This window comes from Sus scrofa, chromosome 17, assembly GCF_000003025.6.
Source record: "Sus scrofa isolate TJ Tabasco breed Duroc chromosome 17, Sscrofa11.1, whole genome shotgun sequence".
NCBI lineage: Eukaryota > Metazoa > Chordata > Mammalia > Artiodactyla > Suidae > Sus > Sus scrofa.
Genome location: NC_010459.5, coordinates 33217482 through 33236490, shown reverse-complemented (window position 1 = coordinate 33236490; position 19009 = coordinate 33217482). Strand labels below are relative to the sequence as shown.

The 19009-nt window shown below is 49.3% G+C and overlaps 1 protein-coding gene across 1 annotated transcript in view; it reads left to right on the top strand.

The window, feature by feature from the left end:
* TGM3 (transglutaminase 3) overlaps positions 426-19009 on the top strand; it is a 44165-nt gene continuing 25581 nt past the window's right edge. The window contains exons 1-5 of the mRNA XM_021077597.1: positions 426-606; positions 15164-15337; positions 15688-15930; positions 16522-16640; positions 18533-18661. Coding sequence (XP_020933256.1) covers positions 447-606; positions 15164-15337; positions 15688-15930; positions 16522-16640; positions 18533-18661 — 825 coding nt within the window. The 5' untranslated portion in view covers positions 426-446. The remainder of the gene's footprint in view (positions 607-15163; positions 15338-15687; positions 15931-16521; positions 16641-18532; positions 18662-19009) is intronic.

The window sequence follows — 19009 nt, the reverse complement described above, 5'->3', positions numbered from 1 at the left end:
GGTCATCAGACAAGGCTTTGAGGTTCAGTGATGGCCCAGGACCCAGCCAGCATCGGAGCTGACTGCTTCCAACCCCAAATCATATACCCCGACAAGTGAGCCATGAGGAGCCTCTCCCACCCCTCATGCTGGTGGCGACCACCAGCCTGTGTGGCTGGTGAGAAAGAACCAGGCAGTTTCTGCTCTGGGTTCTCCCGAGACATTTCGTTGACCCCCAGGGCATGTCACAGCATCATTTCTAGAAAAGTTACTTCAGGAAAAGCATGACATCATTTCCTAAACCCCATAATCCAGGAAATTCATCTTTCAAAAAAAAGTCATAAAAGCAAACTCTGCGTTTCTTTCTTATCTCCCCTCTTCTCCCCAAGCTGGTCTTGCACAAGCAGGATGACCATCCATTGGGTGACAAGTATGTCGTAAGTGAAACGTTTACAGGCAGTACAGGAATGACCTGGTGCCTCGCCCACTTCATTAGAATTCTAATTGGGGTGTGTAGGAGAGGCTTCTATAAATGGCAAGGAGATCCCAGCAGCCCTTCACCCCACACCATCCGTGCCATTCCGGGACGAGCCCAGAGAGGAGGCAGAGGAAGGCGAAACATGTCTGGTGAGTGCATGGCATCTTCGTTGCCAGTTCCTGCTGGGCGCCCAGGCCCTGGGCCATCTGAGAGGCCACAGGGTCCAGCTCAGGACAGCTGCCTTGGGGGCTCTGAAGGCTAGAGCTTGGTATTTTAGGATTCTCTTTGGAGGCGCCTCTTTTTCAGCAGCTACTTAGTCCCTCTAGTGTGGTTTCAAAGGGAGAGCACCTTTGCGATGGAGTCTTGATTATTGGGCAGGGTCTTCCGTGCAGCAGGAGGTCATGTTCCCTTAGGCAGATGGACAAGCTTTGCCTGTTCAGCTCAGCTGGCCCCGACTCCCTATGCCTCTCAATACAGTTTGCCAGCTGTCAGTAATATAGCCAAAGAAAAGCACATCTCAGAGCTGGGAGGGAGGGAGGGAGTGACAGCGTGTAAACTGATTTAAAAGAAGCCATCAGCACTGGAACACTGCTAAGTAAACCACACGTCCGGAAACACGCGGGCAGGCTCTTTGAAAGCCACTTGATGAGCTGAAATCTCCAGAAGCAGAAAGAGCAGGTGTGAGGAGGAACAGGGAAGGGGTGAAGAAGAAAAAGACCCGCTGGGGAGCACGTGTTCTCTGGCTCTGGTTAGACGCCCCTGCTAAGCGGCAGGCTAATTATGGCCTGTCGTGGGTGCTCAGCCTAGTGGGTTGGCAGCAACGCCAAACCCAAACAAGGTGTGAGTCAAACCAGTAAAATATTGTGAATGGCAGTTAGGGCCCCGCGAAGGTTTGCCCAAGAAATTGCTGAGCACAACGCAAAAGGCAAATGCTGGTGGTTTCAGAGCAAAGCGCAGGACGGGTGGCAGCAAAAATGGGACCATCCTTGGTCCCCACCCACTTCCTCCTGTGAACATGCAGGGCTGCTGGGTTGCTAGGAACAGGGGCTTTGCACCCTGTAGACTTCAGCAAGGGGATGTCAGCTGTCACGCAGGCCATCTCCCTCCCTCTGGAGGGTCCCACAGAAAGTGGATAGCAGAGCCCAGACCAGGGTCCAGCGGCACCCTTTCCGCTGCGTCCTGCTACCAGAGCTGAGCTCATCCATGAGTGAGTAACATCTGTGACACAGGAAAGCAGCACAGAACCTGGTGTCTCCTTGGAACTGTTACCTGCTTCTACGGCTGAGCCTCGGCTCCCCGTTCAAGATGAAGGGCTTGACAGAGAGAGGCTTTCAGGCTCCTCCCAGTACTGACTGCTCTCTGGCCATGAAAAGAAGCCCAGGACAGAGGGTGATGGGTTCAGCAGGGGCTCACACCTGGGGCAAGTGCACCCACGGCAGCCACCCGCTGAGAGCCCTGCGTGACACCCTAAGGGGCCCAGGGTGTCAGTGCCTGTGACTCACAGAGAGACACTGAGCTCTCTGATCGCAACTTATACATCATTCAGGTGTCCTAAGGTCACAGCAGAATGTGGACAATGGTCAGTTCAGAGAAAATCAATTTTTAAAAAGTCAGAGGAGGAGTTCCTGACGTGGCTCAGCGGTAAGGAACACTACTAGTATCCATGAGGACGCAGGTTTGATCCCTGGCCTTGTTCAGTGGGTTAAGGATCCAGCATTGCCGTGAGCTTCGGGGTAGGTCACAGACACGGCTTGGATCCCACATTGCCGTGGCTGTGGTGTAGGCCGGCAGCTGTGGCTCCGATTCGACCCCTAGCCTCAGAACTTCATATGCCACGGGTGTGGCCCTAAAGAGCAAAAAAATGAAAAAATAAATACAAAAATAAAAAGGCAGAAGACAGACAGCGGAATGCCATCACTCCTTTGAAGTTGTCGCACCTGCAGCTCTTAGCCCGTCCTGGCCACTCGGCTGGGCAGTGCTCAGTAAACATGCCCTGGATGAATGAGTTCGCTTACTGGACCCCCAGACGAGGAGGCAGGAAGCGCAGTGGGAGCGCAGCAGTCAGCAAGGTGGGGTCTGTGCCCTCGGTGGGCTCACAGCCTGCCCATACTTGCTGCCACCAGTTCACAGGCAAGTGGCCTGCCAGGTGGATTGTCATCAGGCTGCATTACAAATCCATCAAGTGCTGGGGGCCCTGAGCAGGAGATGAGTCTTGGCCACAGTTGGGGATGGAGGAGACCTCGGAACCCAGTGGAACGTGGTGTGGACAATGAGTTGGACTTGGGCAGAAGTCGTTTGGGGTGCGGTTTGTTCTGAGCAGAAGGAACGGGGAGAGAAATGTGGGTGGATGGGCACCTGTGACCCAGGGACTCTCAGGGTGACAGGTGTGCCGGTCTGAGTTCCCAGTCTGAGGTTTTTGTAGGAATCAATGGGGTTCAGCTATCTGCCTGCTGGTGGAGACAGCAGGGAGTGGGGATGGTGATGGTTGGGGAGGCCTGGTGGCATTTTGCACAGAGTGGGCCAGCATCCTCTGCCTGCTGCCCCCGGAAGCCAGAGCCTACCATGGACAGGGATGCCGGCTGTGGACACAGACAGTGGGCCCAACATGGAGAGGTAGCATTATTCCAGCCTCAAAGCCTCTCGGAGGCCCTGGTCGGAGGTGCAGTCCTCAGGGTTCAAACCTGGATGCATACATATGACTCAGTCATCTCACTCCTGGAAATTTATCCAGAGAAGTGAAAACCAATGTTCAAAATCTGTATGTAAAGATCATGGCAGCTTTATTCATAAGAGCCCACAAATTGAAAAAAAAAAAAAAGCCTCCAGTGGGTGAGTTATTAAATCAACTATAGTACATCCATGTGGTACCAGGAACAAACTGTTATACACACCACGGGATGCAATTGAAAGGAACAAAATATTGATAATGCGAAACAACCTGGTTGAACTGCTAGGCAATGATGGCGAGTGAAAAATGCCAATCCAAAAAGATCCTGTGTTGTATGCTTCCAGTTACATCACATTTTTGTAAGGACAGAATTTTAGACACGGAAAAGAGCTTGAGTGGCTATAAGGCGAGTAGAGGTGGGAGGGAAATGGTGTGGCTATAAAAGGGCAAGAAGAGGGATCCCAGAGGTGATGGATTCTCTGTGTCTTGACTGTTTCAATGCCAGTATCCTCGTGGCGATGTTGTACCATAGTTTTTACAAGGTTTGACCATGAGGGTATCTGGGTAAAGGGTGCGTGAGATCTTTTTTTTTTTTTTTTTTAAGGGCTGTACCCACAGCATATGGAGGTTCCCAGGCTAGGGGTCCAATCAGAGCTGTAGCCACCAGCCTATACCACAGCCACAGCAATGCAGGATCCGAGCCGCGTCTGCCACCTACACCACAGCTCACGGCAACACCCGATCCTTAACCCACAGATCGAGGCCAGGGATCAAACCCGCAACCTCATGGTTCCTAGTCAGACTCATTCTTCTGTGCCATGATGGGAACTCCCAAGGGTATGTGAGATCTCAAAAAAAAAAAAAAAAAAAAAAAAAAAACAGACACAGCAGACCTCTGCCTGCAGGAAGAATCTCTCTCGGGGACTATCGCTATCTCTGTGTCCTGATGGGATGGAGAGCATTCTCCCAACAACTTTGCTTCTGGGCATAGCTCCTGTGGCCTCTGCCCCACATGCAGGGGACCCTGGCCATCCTGGGCTGTGCGCCTGCACAGAGCACTTTCCCTTGGAGCTGGAACACCTGCAGCTCTGCCTCCGTTTCCAACCACCGCGCCCCCGGCCCCGAGCTTGTGTCTGGGCTGCTCTGTTTACCGCACATAACTTCTCGGCTGGGCCTCCACCTGGCTGGGCCACCCTCCACAGATGGGGCAATCGCTCCTCCCCAGGGCCCACATGCCGGCCTGGGGCGTGAGCTGAAGTCAGGAAACGCTTTCCCTTGTGGCTTAGGAGTGGAGGGAACGGGCCCAGGTCTCCGCTTGGGGCTGCAAGGGGTTCAGAAGCCATCTGCTTCCTCTCTCTCAGCCCATCTTCCCCCTTTGTAACCAGGAGACTGATTGCTCCGGGGGCCTCCCTCCCAGCGCAGCCTTGTGGTTTGGAGAGATAATTTGCATCAAAAAGCTTCATTTAAAAAAAAAAAAAAAAAGGAACTTTGCTAAGTGTAAATGCCATGTAGGCTGGAGGTGGTGATTCTGTCCAGGCTCCGTATTAGAATCACCAGGAGAGTTTAATGGGAAAAAAAAGCAACACTGTCCCCAAGGACATGCTGATTTCTTGGCCGGCAACGGGGCTCAGGCTAACGCCACCTCCAGGGGATCCTCGTGCGAGCCCGAGTCTCAGAGATTCTAACCTCTCTCTGGAGGTGGAGGGGACCGAGGAATCCTTCTTCCTCCCTCTCCTTCATGCTGACCGTATAATGTCGAGGCAGGGAGGAGGCTGAGGGCAGCCCTTTCTGGCAGCTTCCTGGAACTGCGCCCGGGTCGCTGCCCACCACCAACCTAGGCTGCCTGCAGGGTGGCAGCATGGAGTCGCATGTGGCCAGGCAACGCTGGCTTCCAGTCCCGGCTTGGGCCAGGCTCTGCCTGAGCTTGTGATATTCAACAAGTGATGTCGCCTGACTGGACAGTCCAATCCCTCCTCCGTGAAATGGGAATGACCTCATTGGGGGTTTGTGTGTAACCACGAAAGGCCATGGGCCGGCAAAAAGCTCAGCATTGAGTCTGCACCCCTGAGGTCCTCAAAGGCAGCCTGTAGAAAAGCTCAAACCCTCCTGTAGCCTGTGTTGCTGGTGGCATTTGTACCCTTCCCAGGTTCTAGTGGGGGATACAGGCGGGATCCTACCAGCAGCCCTTCAAGGAAGGATGCTCTTCTATAGAGATGCTGAGACCCTGCCCAAGGCTGCTCAAACCACCAGTCTCATGCCCCTTCATCCCAGGAGCCCCACCAGCACCTCACCCAACGGCCCAGGGAACCCCCATCTTCCCCACGGCCAGGCTGCCAAGACATTGTAATGCTTATGCTGCCCCCAGGGCTTGAAAATGCCTGAATGTGGGGGAAAGGTGAAGGGACATGTTGCCAGCGAGAGAGAAAAAGAGGAATGGTGAGGGCTAAAAGGAAACCAGCGATTCTCCTGGAGCCAGTGGGGGCTCAGCCAGGACCCAAAGACATCCCGGTGCCCCAAGACTCACAGCCCCTCAGCGACCAGGATCTAAGACCTGGTTTCTGGGCCAAGTTCTGCTTCTAAACTACCCTGTGACCTCAGCTGATGGCTTCCCCTTTCCCAGGTCTCGGGTTTCTTACCTATCCTATGGGCATATTGGATTATATCACTGTTTTTCAAGCTACCAGTTGACACCCATTAGCAAGTGGTGAAATCAGTTTTGTGGACTGAAAAATTTTTTAAAAGAAGGTCGAAAATATCAGTTCGTTGTACATGGTAAGGGTTAGGATTGATTTGTGAAACTTTGCATTGGTGACAGGCCTATGTGTGTAAGCAATGCATAAAATGTATTTTTTAATGCGGTCTCTAACAAAAAGCTTGAAGGCACTTAGTTGGTGTTCCCGCTGTGGCAAGATAGGATCGGCGGCATTTTGGGAGTGCTGGGACGTAGGTTCGATCCCATGTCCAGCATAGAGGGTTAAATATCCAGTGTTGCTGAAGCCGTGGCTTAGCTTGCACCTGCAGCTTGGATCTGATCACTGGCCTGGGAACTCCACATGCCTCAGGGTGGCCAAAAAAACGGGAAAACAAAGGACACTTGGCTAGAAGATTTTTAATACATCTATCAGCCCTAATTAACTCTGGAAATCTGTAAGATTAAAAATATGTATATTTGTGGAGTTCCCACTGTGGTGCAGTGGAAACGAATCTGACTAGGAACCATGAGGTTGCCGGTTTGCTCCCTGGCCTCACTCAGTGGGTTAAGGATCTGGCATTGAGTGGTAGGTTGTAGATTCGGCTTGGATCCTGAGTTTCTGTGTCTGTGACTGAAAGCTTTAGCTCTGATTCCACAGCTAGCCTGGGAACTCCCATATGCTGCAGGTTCAGCCCTAAAAAGCCAAAAAAAAAAAAACCCCTTTGTCTAGAGAAGATACCCAGACCCAGAGAATAGGGTCTGGGCAGCCAGGGGAGAGGCAGCCCCGGAGTATCACCTTGTCGGGACAGGCACCTGCCAGCAGCTCCCTGTGGTCCTCCCAGGAGCAGGAGGTGAAAACCTGAGTCCACACCTGCAAACACATCATCCTCCTTGTCTGCTGCAGGTGACTCGATTTCAAAGCCAGCTGATCAGGATGGAGCCTGGTGACTAGAGAGCCCCCCTTCACAGTCTGGAGCCTGTTCTTTACTTCTTTTTTCTCTTTTTTTTCCCCTTTACTTTAGGGCCACACCCGAGGCATATGGAGGTTCCCAGGCTAGGGGTCTAATAGGAGCTGTAGCTGCCGGCCTACATCACAACCACAGCAACTCGGGATCTGAGCCGTGTCTGCCACCTACACCACAGCTCATGGCAAGGCCAGATCCTTAACCCACTGAGTAAGGCCAGGAATCAAATCCGAATCCTCATGGATCCTAATCGGGTTTGTTAACTGCTGAGCTACAAAGGGAACTCTCTGTTTCGTACTTGTTATGTTACCCCTGCCAAAGGTGGACCACAGAATAAGAGAGAGGTCACGTTATCAATTATATGTAATTAGGTTTGACTCTGAATGACAGTGAACCCCAAATAGCAATAAACAAGACAGAAATTTACATCTTCCTTACACAATGTAGGTAGTTCTGGTGGGTAGGGCAGCTACACCTGCCCCCAGGGCTCTGTGAGGCCCCCACTCTGCGATCCCAAGGGCATGCATGGTCTAGAGATATGTCCACATTGCATCTAGCCCCTGGGCACCAAGTGGAGGAAGACAGAAGTAAGGCTAAGGGTGTTTGCCAACTGTTTTGAAAAAGAGGTTTTCTTGGGAGAATTGAAAACAGGTATTCAAACAAATACTTGCAAATGAACATTCATAAGCAGTATTGCTCACAAGAGCCAAAAGGTAGAAGCAACCCAAATGTCCCTCAATTGATGAAAGAATGAATGGAATACAGTATATCAATATATGATATATTAGTGGAATATTATTCAGCCATAAAAAAGCCATTAAAAAAGGAATGAACTACTGATAAATGCTACCGCAAGGAGGAAACTTGAAAAGATCATGCCAGGTGAAAAACCAGATTCAAAGACTACATATATGTGTGATTCCATTGATATAAAATGGCCAGAATAGGCAAATGTGTGGGAACAGAAAGTTGTTTAGTGGTCGCCAGGAGCTGCAGTTAAGAGGACCTAGGGAGTGACTGCTAGTGGGTAAGGGGTTTCTTTTGAGTCCAATGAAAAAGTTCTGGAACTGGATAGTGGTGAGGGTTGCACAGTATTGTCAGTATACTAAATGCCACTGAATTATATGCTTTAAAATGGTTTAAATGGTGAATTTTACCTCAAATTTTAAAAAAAGAAGTTTCCTAGAAGTTAATACATGTAATTTATACCTACAAGTCATTGACCAGAACTCAATTCACAGGACCCCCAGCTGCAGGGAAGCCTGGAAAATGTGAACCCCATTAATATAGGGGATTTCATTACCAAGAAAGAAGAGGAAGTGAATATTGGGATAGACACTGAGCAGTCACTACTGCTTCAGGGCTGCTGGTGTCCCTGATACTCTCAGGAAAAAGAAATTGGGGAAATTGCCACCGGCCTGACAGTGGACTTAAGCAATGACTAAAAGAGGTGGCGTGGGATTGGAGGATGAGCACTGGAGTGAGAGTCCAGAGATATCCCTGTGCTCACAGCCAGAAAAGGATGTGGGGAGATGCTGGGTCTCTAAGGCTGAAATTCTTCTCCTTATGATGCTTTTCAAGAGTCTGTGTTTGATAAGTCAGTTTTGGGGGTGAAGCCACTCTCCTTTCATCCCTGCCCTTCATCCAGGCACGTGCAGAAAACAGCCCCAGGGATCGTTAAACATCTGTGATGTTGTGAACTCGGGTGCTTGGGCCCCACCCCAGCCCCTGCCCTTTCCTTTCCAGAACACACTCTGGCAGAGGGGACTGTGATTAGTGCTAGGTGAAGGGGTGGTGGGTGAGTGAACAAAAGTCCCTGGATAATCCAGAGACAGAATCATCAGATCCTCGATTTGGGGCTGGCTGAGCCAATCCTAGGGTTTAGCCATGGGGCAAGGACTGAGGGAAGCAGCCAGCATAAGGGGAAAGTGGCTTTGTGAGCATGCGCTCCACCTGCCGTTCCCTTCGGGGACAAAAGTTTGCTCCCTTTCTTCTCCCCTCCCACGCAGAATGCCCCTCCAAGCACCTTTTCTCCTTCCGGGTGCTCACCCTCCTCTGTGTCAGGATGCAAATGCCAAAAGGGTGGGCGATGCACAGGGAGGACTTATCACCCTGGTGCCTTCTGGACTGAAAGTCCTGCCTGGTCCCCCTTCCACGTGGAGCACAGGAGACCATGGCAACAGGTATAGCAGGTCAGCATCCTGGCTCTGCTGATCCCTAAGTACGATAAAGAAGACATTTATGTCTTTGACTGTCAGTTTCCATCTTCTGCAAGGATTTCATCAATGATATGTGCAAGGTGCTCTGTTTACTGTTAACAGCAGTTGACCAACAGGAGACGGATGACAAAGGTGAGTCCTGCTTTTCCTCACCCTCCTGCTCAGAGAAACCTTGCATGTCTCAGGGCACCCCGGCAAGAAGCAAGACTCCTTTGTGCCGGTACCCAGGCTTAGAGAGGCAGAGAAGAGATCCCAGGATCTCACCTACTGCCTGCAAAGGGCCCTTCATCTCCTTTCAGTGTCTCTGCAGCCAAGGCATCCTGCAGCTCAGGCTTTCCATTGTCATCTTCCCTACGGACAAGCCACTGGGTTCTGGGATGAAAGGGAGACACCTCTATTCATTTTTTTCTTTTTGTAGTTAGAATTACGTTATTTTAAGCCTACTTACATAGGCTTAAAAGCAAACCTGACTACATATATTTTTGCATGTTGATTCGTCTTTTTTCCATGCAAATCCCTTTAAAAATGCTATTTATTTATTTATTTATTTATTTATTTATTTGGCTGCACCCTTGACATATGGAAATCCCCGGGCCAGGGATCAAATCTTGAGCCACAGCTGTGGCAATGCTGGATTCTTAACCCACTGCACCACACCAGGAACTTGCAAATCCCTTTTTAAAAATTGCAGTATTGTTGATTGATGATATTACATTAGTTTCAAATGTATAATATAGTGATTCAATATTTTTCTAGATTATACTCCATTTAAAGTTATTATAAAATATTGGCCGCATTTCCTGTGCTGTACAGCCTATTCTTGTAACTTATTCACTTTATACACAGAAGTTTCTACCTCTTAATCCTCTACCCCTATCTGGCCCTTCCCTCACCCCACCAGTAACCACTAATTTGTCCTAAGTCTGTTTCTATTTTTTAAAATATTAACTCATTCGTTTCATTTTTTTTTTTTTTTTTTTGTCTTTTTGCCATTTTTTGGGCCACTCCTGCGGCATATGGAGATTCCCAGGCTAGGGGTCGAATCAGAGCTGTAGCCACCGGCCTACGCCAGAGCCACCGCAACGCGGGATCCGAGCCGCGTCTGCAACCTACACCACAGCTCACGGCAACGCCGGATCGTTAACCCACTGAGCAAGGGCAGGGATCGAACCCGCAACCTCATGGTTCCTAGTCGGATTTGTTAACCACTGCGCCACAATGGGAACTCCTCGTTTCATTTTTAAAAGATTCCGCACATCAGTGGTAACATACAGTATTTGTCTTCTTCTGTCTGACTTATTTCACTAAGCAAAATACCCTCCAGCTCCAACCATGTTGTTGCAAATGGTAAAATTTCATTCTTTTTATGGCTGAGTGGTGTTCCACAATGTGTGTATCTTTATCCTTCATATCACGCATATCACATCTTCTTTATCCACTCATCTGTTGACGGACCCTTAGGTTGCTTCCACATCTTGGCTCTTGTAAATAATACTGCCATGAACATTGGGTTACATGCACCTCTTTGAATTAGTATTTTTGTATTCTTTGGATAGATACCCGGGAGTGGGATTGCTGGACCAATATGGTAGTTCTGTTTTTAGTTTTCGAGGAATCTCCATAACTGTTTTCCAGAGCGGCTGCACCAATTTACAATCCCACCAAGAGTGTGCAAGCCTTCCCTTTTCGCCACAGCTTTGCCAACACTTCTTATCTGTGGAGACGCCTCTGCTGTTGACACAGCTAGAGCAAAGGGTGCATAACCCTTGGCACAGCAAAGAGGGATGTGGGCCTGTTGGAAGGAAGGCAGAAGCCAGCTGTAGGCGGGAATCCCAGCTGCCCCCCTTTCCTTACCCTGTGCTTGGCAGAGGGCTGTCTGGGAGACACACTTTCTGCTCTCAAAGATCTCATGGTCGGAGTTCCCGTTGTGGTGCAGCGGAAACAAATCCGACTAGGAACTGTGAGGTTTCAGGTTGGATCCCTGGCCTCGCTCAATGGGTTAAGGATCTGGCGTTGCTGTGAGCTGTGATGTAGGTCACAGACGCAGCTCGGATCCTTCATTGCTGAGGCTGTGGCGTAGGCCAGCGGCTACAGCTCTGATTCCTAGCTTGGGAACCTCCGCATGCCTCAGGTGCAGCCCTAAAAAGCAAAAAAAAAAAAAAAAAAAGAGCTCATGGTCCAAAATCGTGAGGTTCACCAGGGGAGAAGGCCCTCATCCTTCGGCTTTTGCAGGGGGGAATCTCCAGGAAGATTTTCGTGACCTCAAACCACACGTGCCTAAGGGCTCTTCTTTTCTCTAAAACGAGACAGCAAGGAGTTCCCATCTCGACTCAGAGGTTGACGAACCAGACTTGCACCCCATCATGAGGATGTGGGTTTGATCCCTGGCCTCACTCAGTGGGTTAAGGATCTGGCCTTGCTGTGAGCTATGGTGTAGGTCGCAGACGTGGCTCGGATCCCGCGTTGAGGTGGCTGTGGTGTAGGCTGGCAGCTACAGTTCCGATTCGATCCCTAGCCTGGGAACCTCCATATGCCGCAGGAGCAGCCCTAAAAAGACAAAAAAAATAAATTTTTTAAAAATAAAATAAAACAAGACAGTGAGTAAAGCTCTTTGGAATCCCAGCGGTGGGGATGCACAGAAGGCAGCCAGAGCAGTTGGTAAGAGGCCGGGGGTTAAAAGGTGGGGGACGTTGCCCTAGAAAGTCCTAGCAGCCAGCGAGCCCGCTCTCTGCCAGTTGTGTAGACCTCGGCGTTTGCCAGGAAGTTTCTAAGATCTGAGCTGTCGCCACTCAGCATTCACGCCCAGGAAACGTCATCTTCTTTCCTCCCTCTTTCTGTCCCATCTTCCCTCGCTTTGCCCTGCCCTTCACTCAGTAGATACATGGTGACTGCGTGAATGTTTTAGTTCCCCTGAGTTTGCATGAAAACCTAGTAATTTACTCCTCCAAGAGCTATTTGTTCAGTGAAGGAGTGAATGAGTGGATGTGTGAATGAGGGACTCAAAGCAAGTGACAAGATCACTCCTGAGTCCCCTCTTCAGCAGCAGCTCCTCACCCCGGAGAGTCTGCACCTCACTCCACGGTCCTCACTCCACGGTGTGTTTCTGAGGAGCCTCTGCCCTTCGCCCGAGCTGCTTGCGGGGAGCCCCCAGTCCCAGGCCCACCCTGGAGCTGCACCCCTTCAGCCTCCCCCTTCTCCTCTGTGCATCACCTCTGCTCTAGCCAAATAGGATACCCATGCTCCTGGGCCTTGGGCCTCCCTGCCTGGTGTCTGGAATGCAGGCTGCTCCACTGGCATCTGAAAAAAATTCTCTCTTCCCTCACAGTGATTCTTTTTTTTTTTTTTTTTTTTTTTTGAATTGCTACATGTTTCTTTCCTTTTTTGGTAGTTAATATATTTTTTAAAATTTTTAAACTCAATTAATTTTATTACAGTTATAGTTGTATAACAAGCATCACAACCCAATTTTAGAGCATTTCTATCCCAAATCCCTAGCCAATCCCCCCCCATACCCCAACCTGCTGAAAGTGATTCTTTTTTTTTTTTTTTCTCTCTTTTTAGGGCCGCACCCATCGCATATGGAGGTTCCCAGGCTAGGGGTTGAATCGGAGCTGTAGCCGCCAGCCTATGACACAGCCACAGCAACGTGGGATCCGAGTTGAGTCTTCGACCTACACCACATCTCACAGCAAGGTCAGATCCTTAACCCACTGAGCGAGGCCAGGGATCAAACCTGCATCCTCATGGTTCCTAGTCGGTTTCATCAACCACTGAGCCACGACGGGAACTCCCTGAAAGTGATTCTTGCTTGTATCTCCTAGACACCTTTTTGGGGGGAGATTGGATTTATGTCATCCTATCATTCATTCTGATTTGTGTTGTATTACACACCACTGAAGCTCTTTGAGGATTAAAACTTCTTTTCATACATTTTCACACCCCCAGCATTGTGCTTTCTATAGTGTCCTACAAATAATAGGTACTCGCTCTACGTTTACCGAATGAAGATCCCATAGTCACCTTTCCTTATGGACTAAATTTTGAGCTGTAGTCATGATGGTCACTGCATGAAATTAGTTTTATGCTCATTTGTTCACTTGTTCCCTTATTTGTTTATCTAATTGTCCTAATACAGTCAAGCAGGAGTTCCCATCATGGCTCAGTGGAAATGAATCTGACTAGCATCCATGAGGACGCAGGTTCAATCCACGGCCTCGCTCAGTGGGTTAAGGATCTGGCATTGCCATGGACTGTGGTGCAGGTTGCAGATGCAGCTGAGATCTCCCATTGCTGTGGCTGTGGCATAGGCCACAGCTACAGCTCCGATTCCACTGCTAGCCTGGGGACCTCCATATGCCGCAGGTATGGCCCTAAAAAGACAAAAAAAAAAAAAAAAAAACACTCAAGTAATGTGCTAGGCATCAGAATCTAAAGATCAAGAAGGCACATTCTGAGGATGAGAGACAGACACATCCAAACAGGTTTTGCAGCTGGTGCTGGGATGGGCCACCCCACCCCCATCATAGCCGTGACCCCATCGTAAAGACAGAGACCAGTTCCTTTGCAGAAGAGTGGGTACAGGAACATCTCAGACGTAATTCAAAGGAATCAAATAGCTCAACAGATTTAAATTGGCTAAACACCTCACATCTCATGGTTTTTCTCATAATCCTTCTCTCTCATCCCCCTCATCTCCACAAGCAGGGGACAGATTAGAGGGTGGATTTTGAGCTAATTGTCCTCAGGGTCTCTTATTAAAAATGTTTTAATTAAAGTATAGTTGATTTACAATGTTCCTTCAATTTCTGTTGTACAGCAAGATGACCCAGTCATGCATACATGTACGTTCTTTTCTTTTTTTTCATACTATCTTCCATCATGTTCTAACCCAAGAAATTGGATATCGTTCCCTGTGCTGTACAGCAGGACTCCATTGCTTATCCTTTCTAAATGTAATAGTTTGCATCCCCAACCCCAAACTCCCCATCCATCCCACTCCCTCTCCTTCTCCCCCAACGCCCCACAAACACAAATCTGCTCTCCATGTTCCCGATCTACTTCTGTTTTGTAGATAGGATCATATTATATTTTAGATTCCACATATAAGTGATATTGTATGGTATTTGTCGTTCTCTCTCTGACTTACTTCATTTAGGATGAGAATCATTAGTTGCATCCATATTGCTACAGATGTTTTGTCCTTTTTATGGCTGAGTAGTATTCCATTGTGTATATATATATATATACCATATCTTCCAGAGATATCAGAGCCTTAGACCACACTTGCCAGCAAGCCTTTGAAAGAAGCTTCAGGCCTAGAAATGCTTCTTGGAGTCACGGTCTCCTGCCAGCATCAGAGGCCCAGGCCAACACTGAGGTGTTGCACATACAAAGTACTGATGACATGGGGAAACCTTTGCCAGGTTTTGGAGTGACAGAAGGCATCTGGTGTCTGGCAAGACGCAAAGGGAAAAAGCAAGGAAGCCAAACCAGGATGGTTTATTTAGGAGAAGCAGCTTCCAGGCCATTCTACATGAGCCCCATCCACAAAGGAATAAGGATAAAACGGACAGGACAGGGGTGCTCTGGTTATTTGGTTCTCCTGGCAGTTTTGGGGGGAAGCCACTTCCTTGAAGGCTGAGTGACAGCTGGCCAGGTGGAGGGGGACATTGGAACAGTGTGTGCAGAGGTTCAGCCGCCTGAAAAGGCAGAATGGGAACAGCTTGTGAAATGGTTGTTACGCTTGGTCAAGGTCATTTTGTATGTGTGTGTGTCTTTGCAGGGCCACACTTGCAGCATAAGGAGGTTCCCAGGCTAGGGGTCCAATTGGAGCTGTAGCCACCCGCCTACACCACAGCCACACCAACACCAGATCGGAGCCGAGTCTTCTAACTACACCACAGCTCATAGCAACACTGGATCCTTAACCCACTAAGCGAGGCCAGGGATCAAACCCGCGTCCTCGTGGATATTAGTCAGATTCATAACCACTGAGCCACAGTGGGAGCTCCCCAGTTCTTTACATTTTCATGTGATTCTTCCCAGGAGATGCTTCCCTGGAGAGCCCTGTCCAAAAGCTGTCTCATTGGTAACTGACACCTTTTACCCCACACCACTGTCCCCTGCCTCCCAGGACCTCAAGTCCTCTTTTCTGTCTCATAGCTTTCAAACTCCAGAGTATCGACTGGCAGACGGCCTCCAACCGGCAGGCACATCACACAGACAGGTTCTACAGCAAGGAGCTCATCTTGCGGAGAGGCCAGCTCTTCAAGTTCTCATTGACCCTGAACCAAAGTCTTGGTTCTGCAGATGGTCTGACCTTCACCGTCTCCACAGGTACCTGCTCACAGCTGCCCCACCCCATCCCCCAACACACATTTGCTTAGACTTTGAGGTGGTGCCCCCTAGCGGTGTGACACTGGTGGTCTTCGGGTCACTGGGCTCGGGGCTCTAACCCAGCTCGATCATTGACTTGGTGTGAGCTTGGGCAAGTTTCTGCCTATCTCTGAGCCTGAGCATCAGAGTCTTCCCCTCCATGGTCTCTCCAGCTGCTTTCAGCTCCGTAACACGATGCTTCCTTGTAGGATGCCTCCCAAAGGGCCCCTGCAGTTATGTTGGAATCTGATGTCTCCCCACCCTCTGGCCAACACTACTTGGCTTCCATTGTCCTCTGTCTTCTTTTACAGGGCCTTCCGCCTCAGAGTCGGCCAAGACGAAGGCTGTGTTTCCACTCTCCAATGAGACAAGAAGCAGCGGCTGGAGTGCACAACTTCTGTCCAGAAGGGACAACGTTCTGGCCATCTCCATCCTCAGTCCAGCCAGTGCGCCCATCGGAAGGTATGAGCTGAGCATTCGGATCTCCTCCCAGGGCAAGGACTCCACTCTGAAACTTGGGACATTCATACTGCTCTTCAACCCCTGGTTGCAAGGTAGGTACCCAAACACCCCCACTCCCGGCCATCAGCTAAGTGAAGCTCATGGAGTGGAGATGGGGGGAATGGTTTTCATGGGCTGAAGTTTGACTGTGGGATATGGACAGAGCACAGACATTAGATGTCAGAAACCACGGGTTTGCATCCGAGCTCCTCTGCTTAACCAGCCACATAAGGCAGTCACTTTCCCCTTCTGAGACTCCGATTCTTCACCATTAAGTGGAGACCCTGCTATTTCTGGGTCAGGGATCTCATGAGCTTTTTCAAACTGTATAGCATGTTGTAATGACCACAATACAATTCTGCAGCTTGGAGATAGCTTCTGCAAAGAAGCAAGCGTTTCATCCTTGGGGGTCTCGTTTTCAGATTCTCAGGTCACCCTAGCTTCTTTTTCAAGCTCATGGTTCACACAATATGAGTTGGAAACATTACAGCCTAAGACTTCACTCCTCTGTGGAAGTTGGGGAAAGGGTTGCAGGTATAGCTTGCTCCAGCTTCCAGGCCAGTATTCAGGAGCGAGAGGAGGACCAGTCTCTATAGTCCTCTACAGGATTCTAATCCCCGATACCTGCTTTTTGTGTCAAATAGCCGATGTTGTCTTTATGAATAACCAAGCTGAGAGAGAGGAGTATGTTCAGGAAGACGCCGGCATCATCTTTGTGGGAAGCTCAAATCGAATTGGCATGATTGGCTGGAACTACGGACAGGTAAAAGGGTCATAAAGGCTGAGAGTAATACCACCCAAGAAGCTCAGCGGCTGGCTCCACAGATAAATGTGGGTTCCCAGATCTGTCCATTTGCCTTCCTTCTAGTCATCCAACCATTCCGAGGACACTTATTGAAAGCCTACTATGTGCCAGGCCTCAAGCTATACCTGATGGATAGGGGGGATGTACAAGGTGAATTCCCTGTCTTTGAGGAGGTCACACTCTGGTGGGAAAAACAGACACATAACTAAGGTGATGCAATGAAGTGTTATTGATGCCATGATACACCAATGAGGATAAGGCCCAGTAGACACTTGGGACAATAATGTGGCTTCTGTTACTCATTCCACAGAAGAATGTGGTGAAGCTTCCTTGGTGTGTGCATTCAGGCTTTCACAGGCTCCTCATTACTAGGACATATGAGTCCAGAGTTCCCGGGTTGGCTCAGCCTAAAAAGAACCATCAGGGATTCCCTCTACCTTTTCTTTTTTCCTGCAGACAAGTGAAGACTTTACCATGAAGTACCTTGGGTGGAGTGCCCTGGATGCCCAGGAGGGGGTGGGCAGGTGCAGGCTTTGCCCATCTCAGACCCCATCCTGTAGTCAGCCAGGGCACATCTGCTATATATTTTTTATGCTGGGTTTTGTATGCCGGGCTCTGTGTCAAAGTTCCTTGGAAAGAAAAAAAAAAAAAAAAAAAGCAAGAAAAAGGAGTGTGACAGGGGAGGGTAAGAGCGTAGAATGCACCCAGGGGCAGAGGGAAGCTATTTTTGTTGTCGTTACTGTTTTTGGCCAGGCCTGCCAAATGCAGAAGTTCCAGGGCCAGGGATCAAATCTGTGGCACAGCAACCACCCAAGCCATAGCAGTGGCAAGCTGAGATCCTTACCCCACTGAGCCATCAGGGAACTCCCAGGAGGGAAGCTATTTTTGAAGGCATGATCTGAGCAAGACTCTCTTAGGAAGGACCTTTTCAACAAAAACCTGAAGGAGGAAAGGGAGCTGGACAGATATTTTAGGGAAAAGCATTGAAGGTAGAAGGAACAGCACATGCAAAGACCCTAAGGCAAGAAAGAGCCTGGCCTCCATTTGAGAAGCAGTGACAAAAATATGTCTTACTTTGTGAAAGCAGCTTCAAATTCTGGTTTTAGTGGATATTTTTATCTTTAGTTCCCACAAAAGTCTAAATAATATGTTCAAGGTCAATGTCAGAGCTAGATGGGAACTTTGAGATGAGCTCAGCCTGATTCCCTGTTATAAAGATGGAGAAATTGCAGTTCCCACCATGGTGCAGTGGGTTAAGAATCCAACTGCAGGAGTTGCCATCGTGGCTCAGTGGTTAACAAATCCGACTAGGAACCATAAGGTTGCAGGTTCGATCCCTGGCCTCACTCAGTGGGTTAAGGATCTGGCATTGCCATGAGCTGTGGTGTAGGTCGCAGACATGGCTTGGATCCCACGCTGCTATGGCTGTGGCATAGGTGGGTTAGACCCCTATCCTGGGAACATCCATATGCCATGGGTGCAGCCCTAGAAAAAACCAAAAAAAAAAAAAAAGAAGAAGAAGAAGAAGAATCTGACTGCAGCATATACAGGCCATACATTTTTAAAAATTTTTAAATTAAAAAAAAAAGAGGCCAGACAGACTCACTCTCAAGTTCATAACAGCGAGGGCGTCCCGTCCACTTTAGGGGCCTCAGCACAGGGGCTTGCTGTGAGCGCTCTGGATGAGTTTGCAGGGTTAAAGGTCAGGTGGGGCTGCTCCTCAGAATCTCTCAATTCTGGAGGCCACAGAGTGGAAGGACGTGGGCGGCGCCCCTGGTTCTCACCGGCAGAGCTCCCAAACCCTTCATTAACTGACCCCACTTGTCTTGTCTTTGTCGCCTCTTGAACAGTTTGAAGAAGGCATTCTGAACATCTGCCTCTCAGTCCTGGATAACAGTCTGAATTTCCGCCGTGACCCTGCCACCGATGTGGCCCGCAGGAATGACCCCACATATGTTGGCCGCGTGCTGAGTGCCATGGTGAGTGACGAGAAAACCATCATAAATAGTTGTTAGTGTATAACAAACCCAGCCATGGGGTAGGCACAACCTCTCGTCTTGTTACTTGAGGTCTCACAAAATACAGTTGGTGGGAGTTCCTCGGCGGCACAGCAGGTTATGGAGCCGGTGTTGCCACTGCTGTGGCGCAGGTTCGATCCCTGGCCTGGGAACTTCTGCATGCTGTGGGCACAGCTAAAAAAAAAAAAAAATACATATGGTGGCTATCACTAGCCCCATTTCACATACATAGAGTATGACACGCCTCCAAGTTAAAGAACTTGTCTGAGACACTCAGTAAGGACGTGGCAGAGGGAGAACTGGACCCAG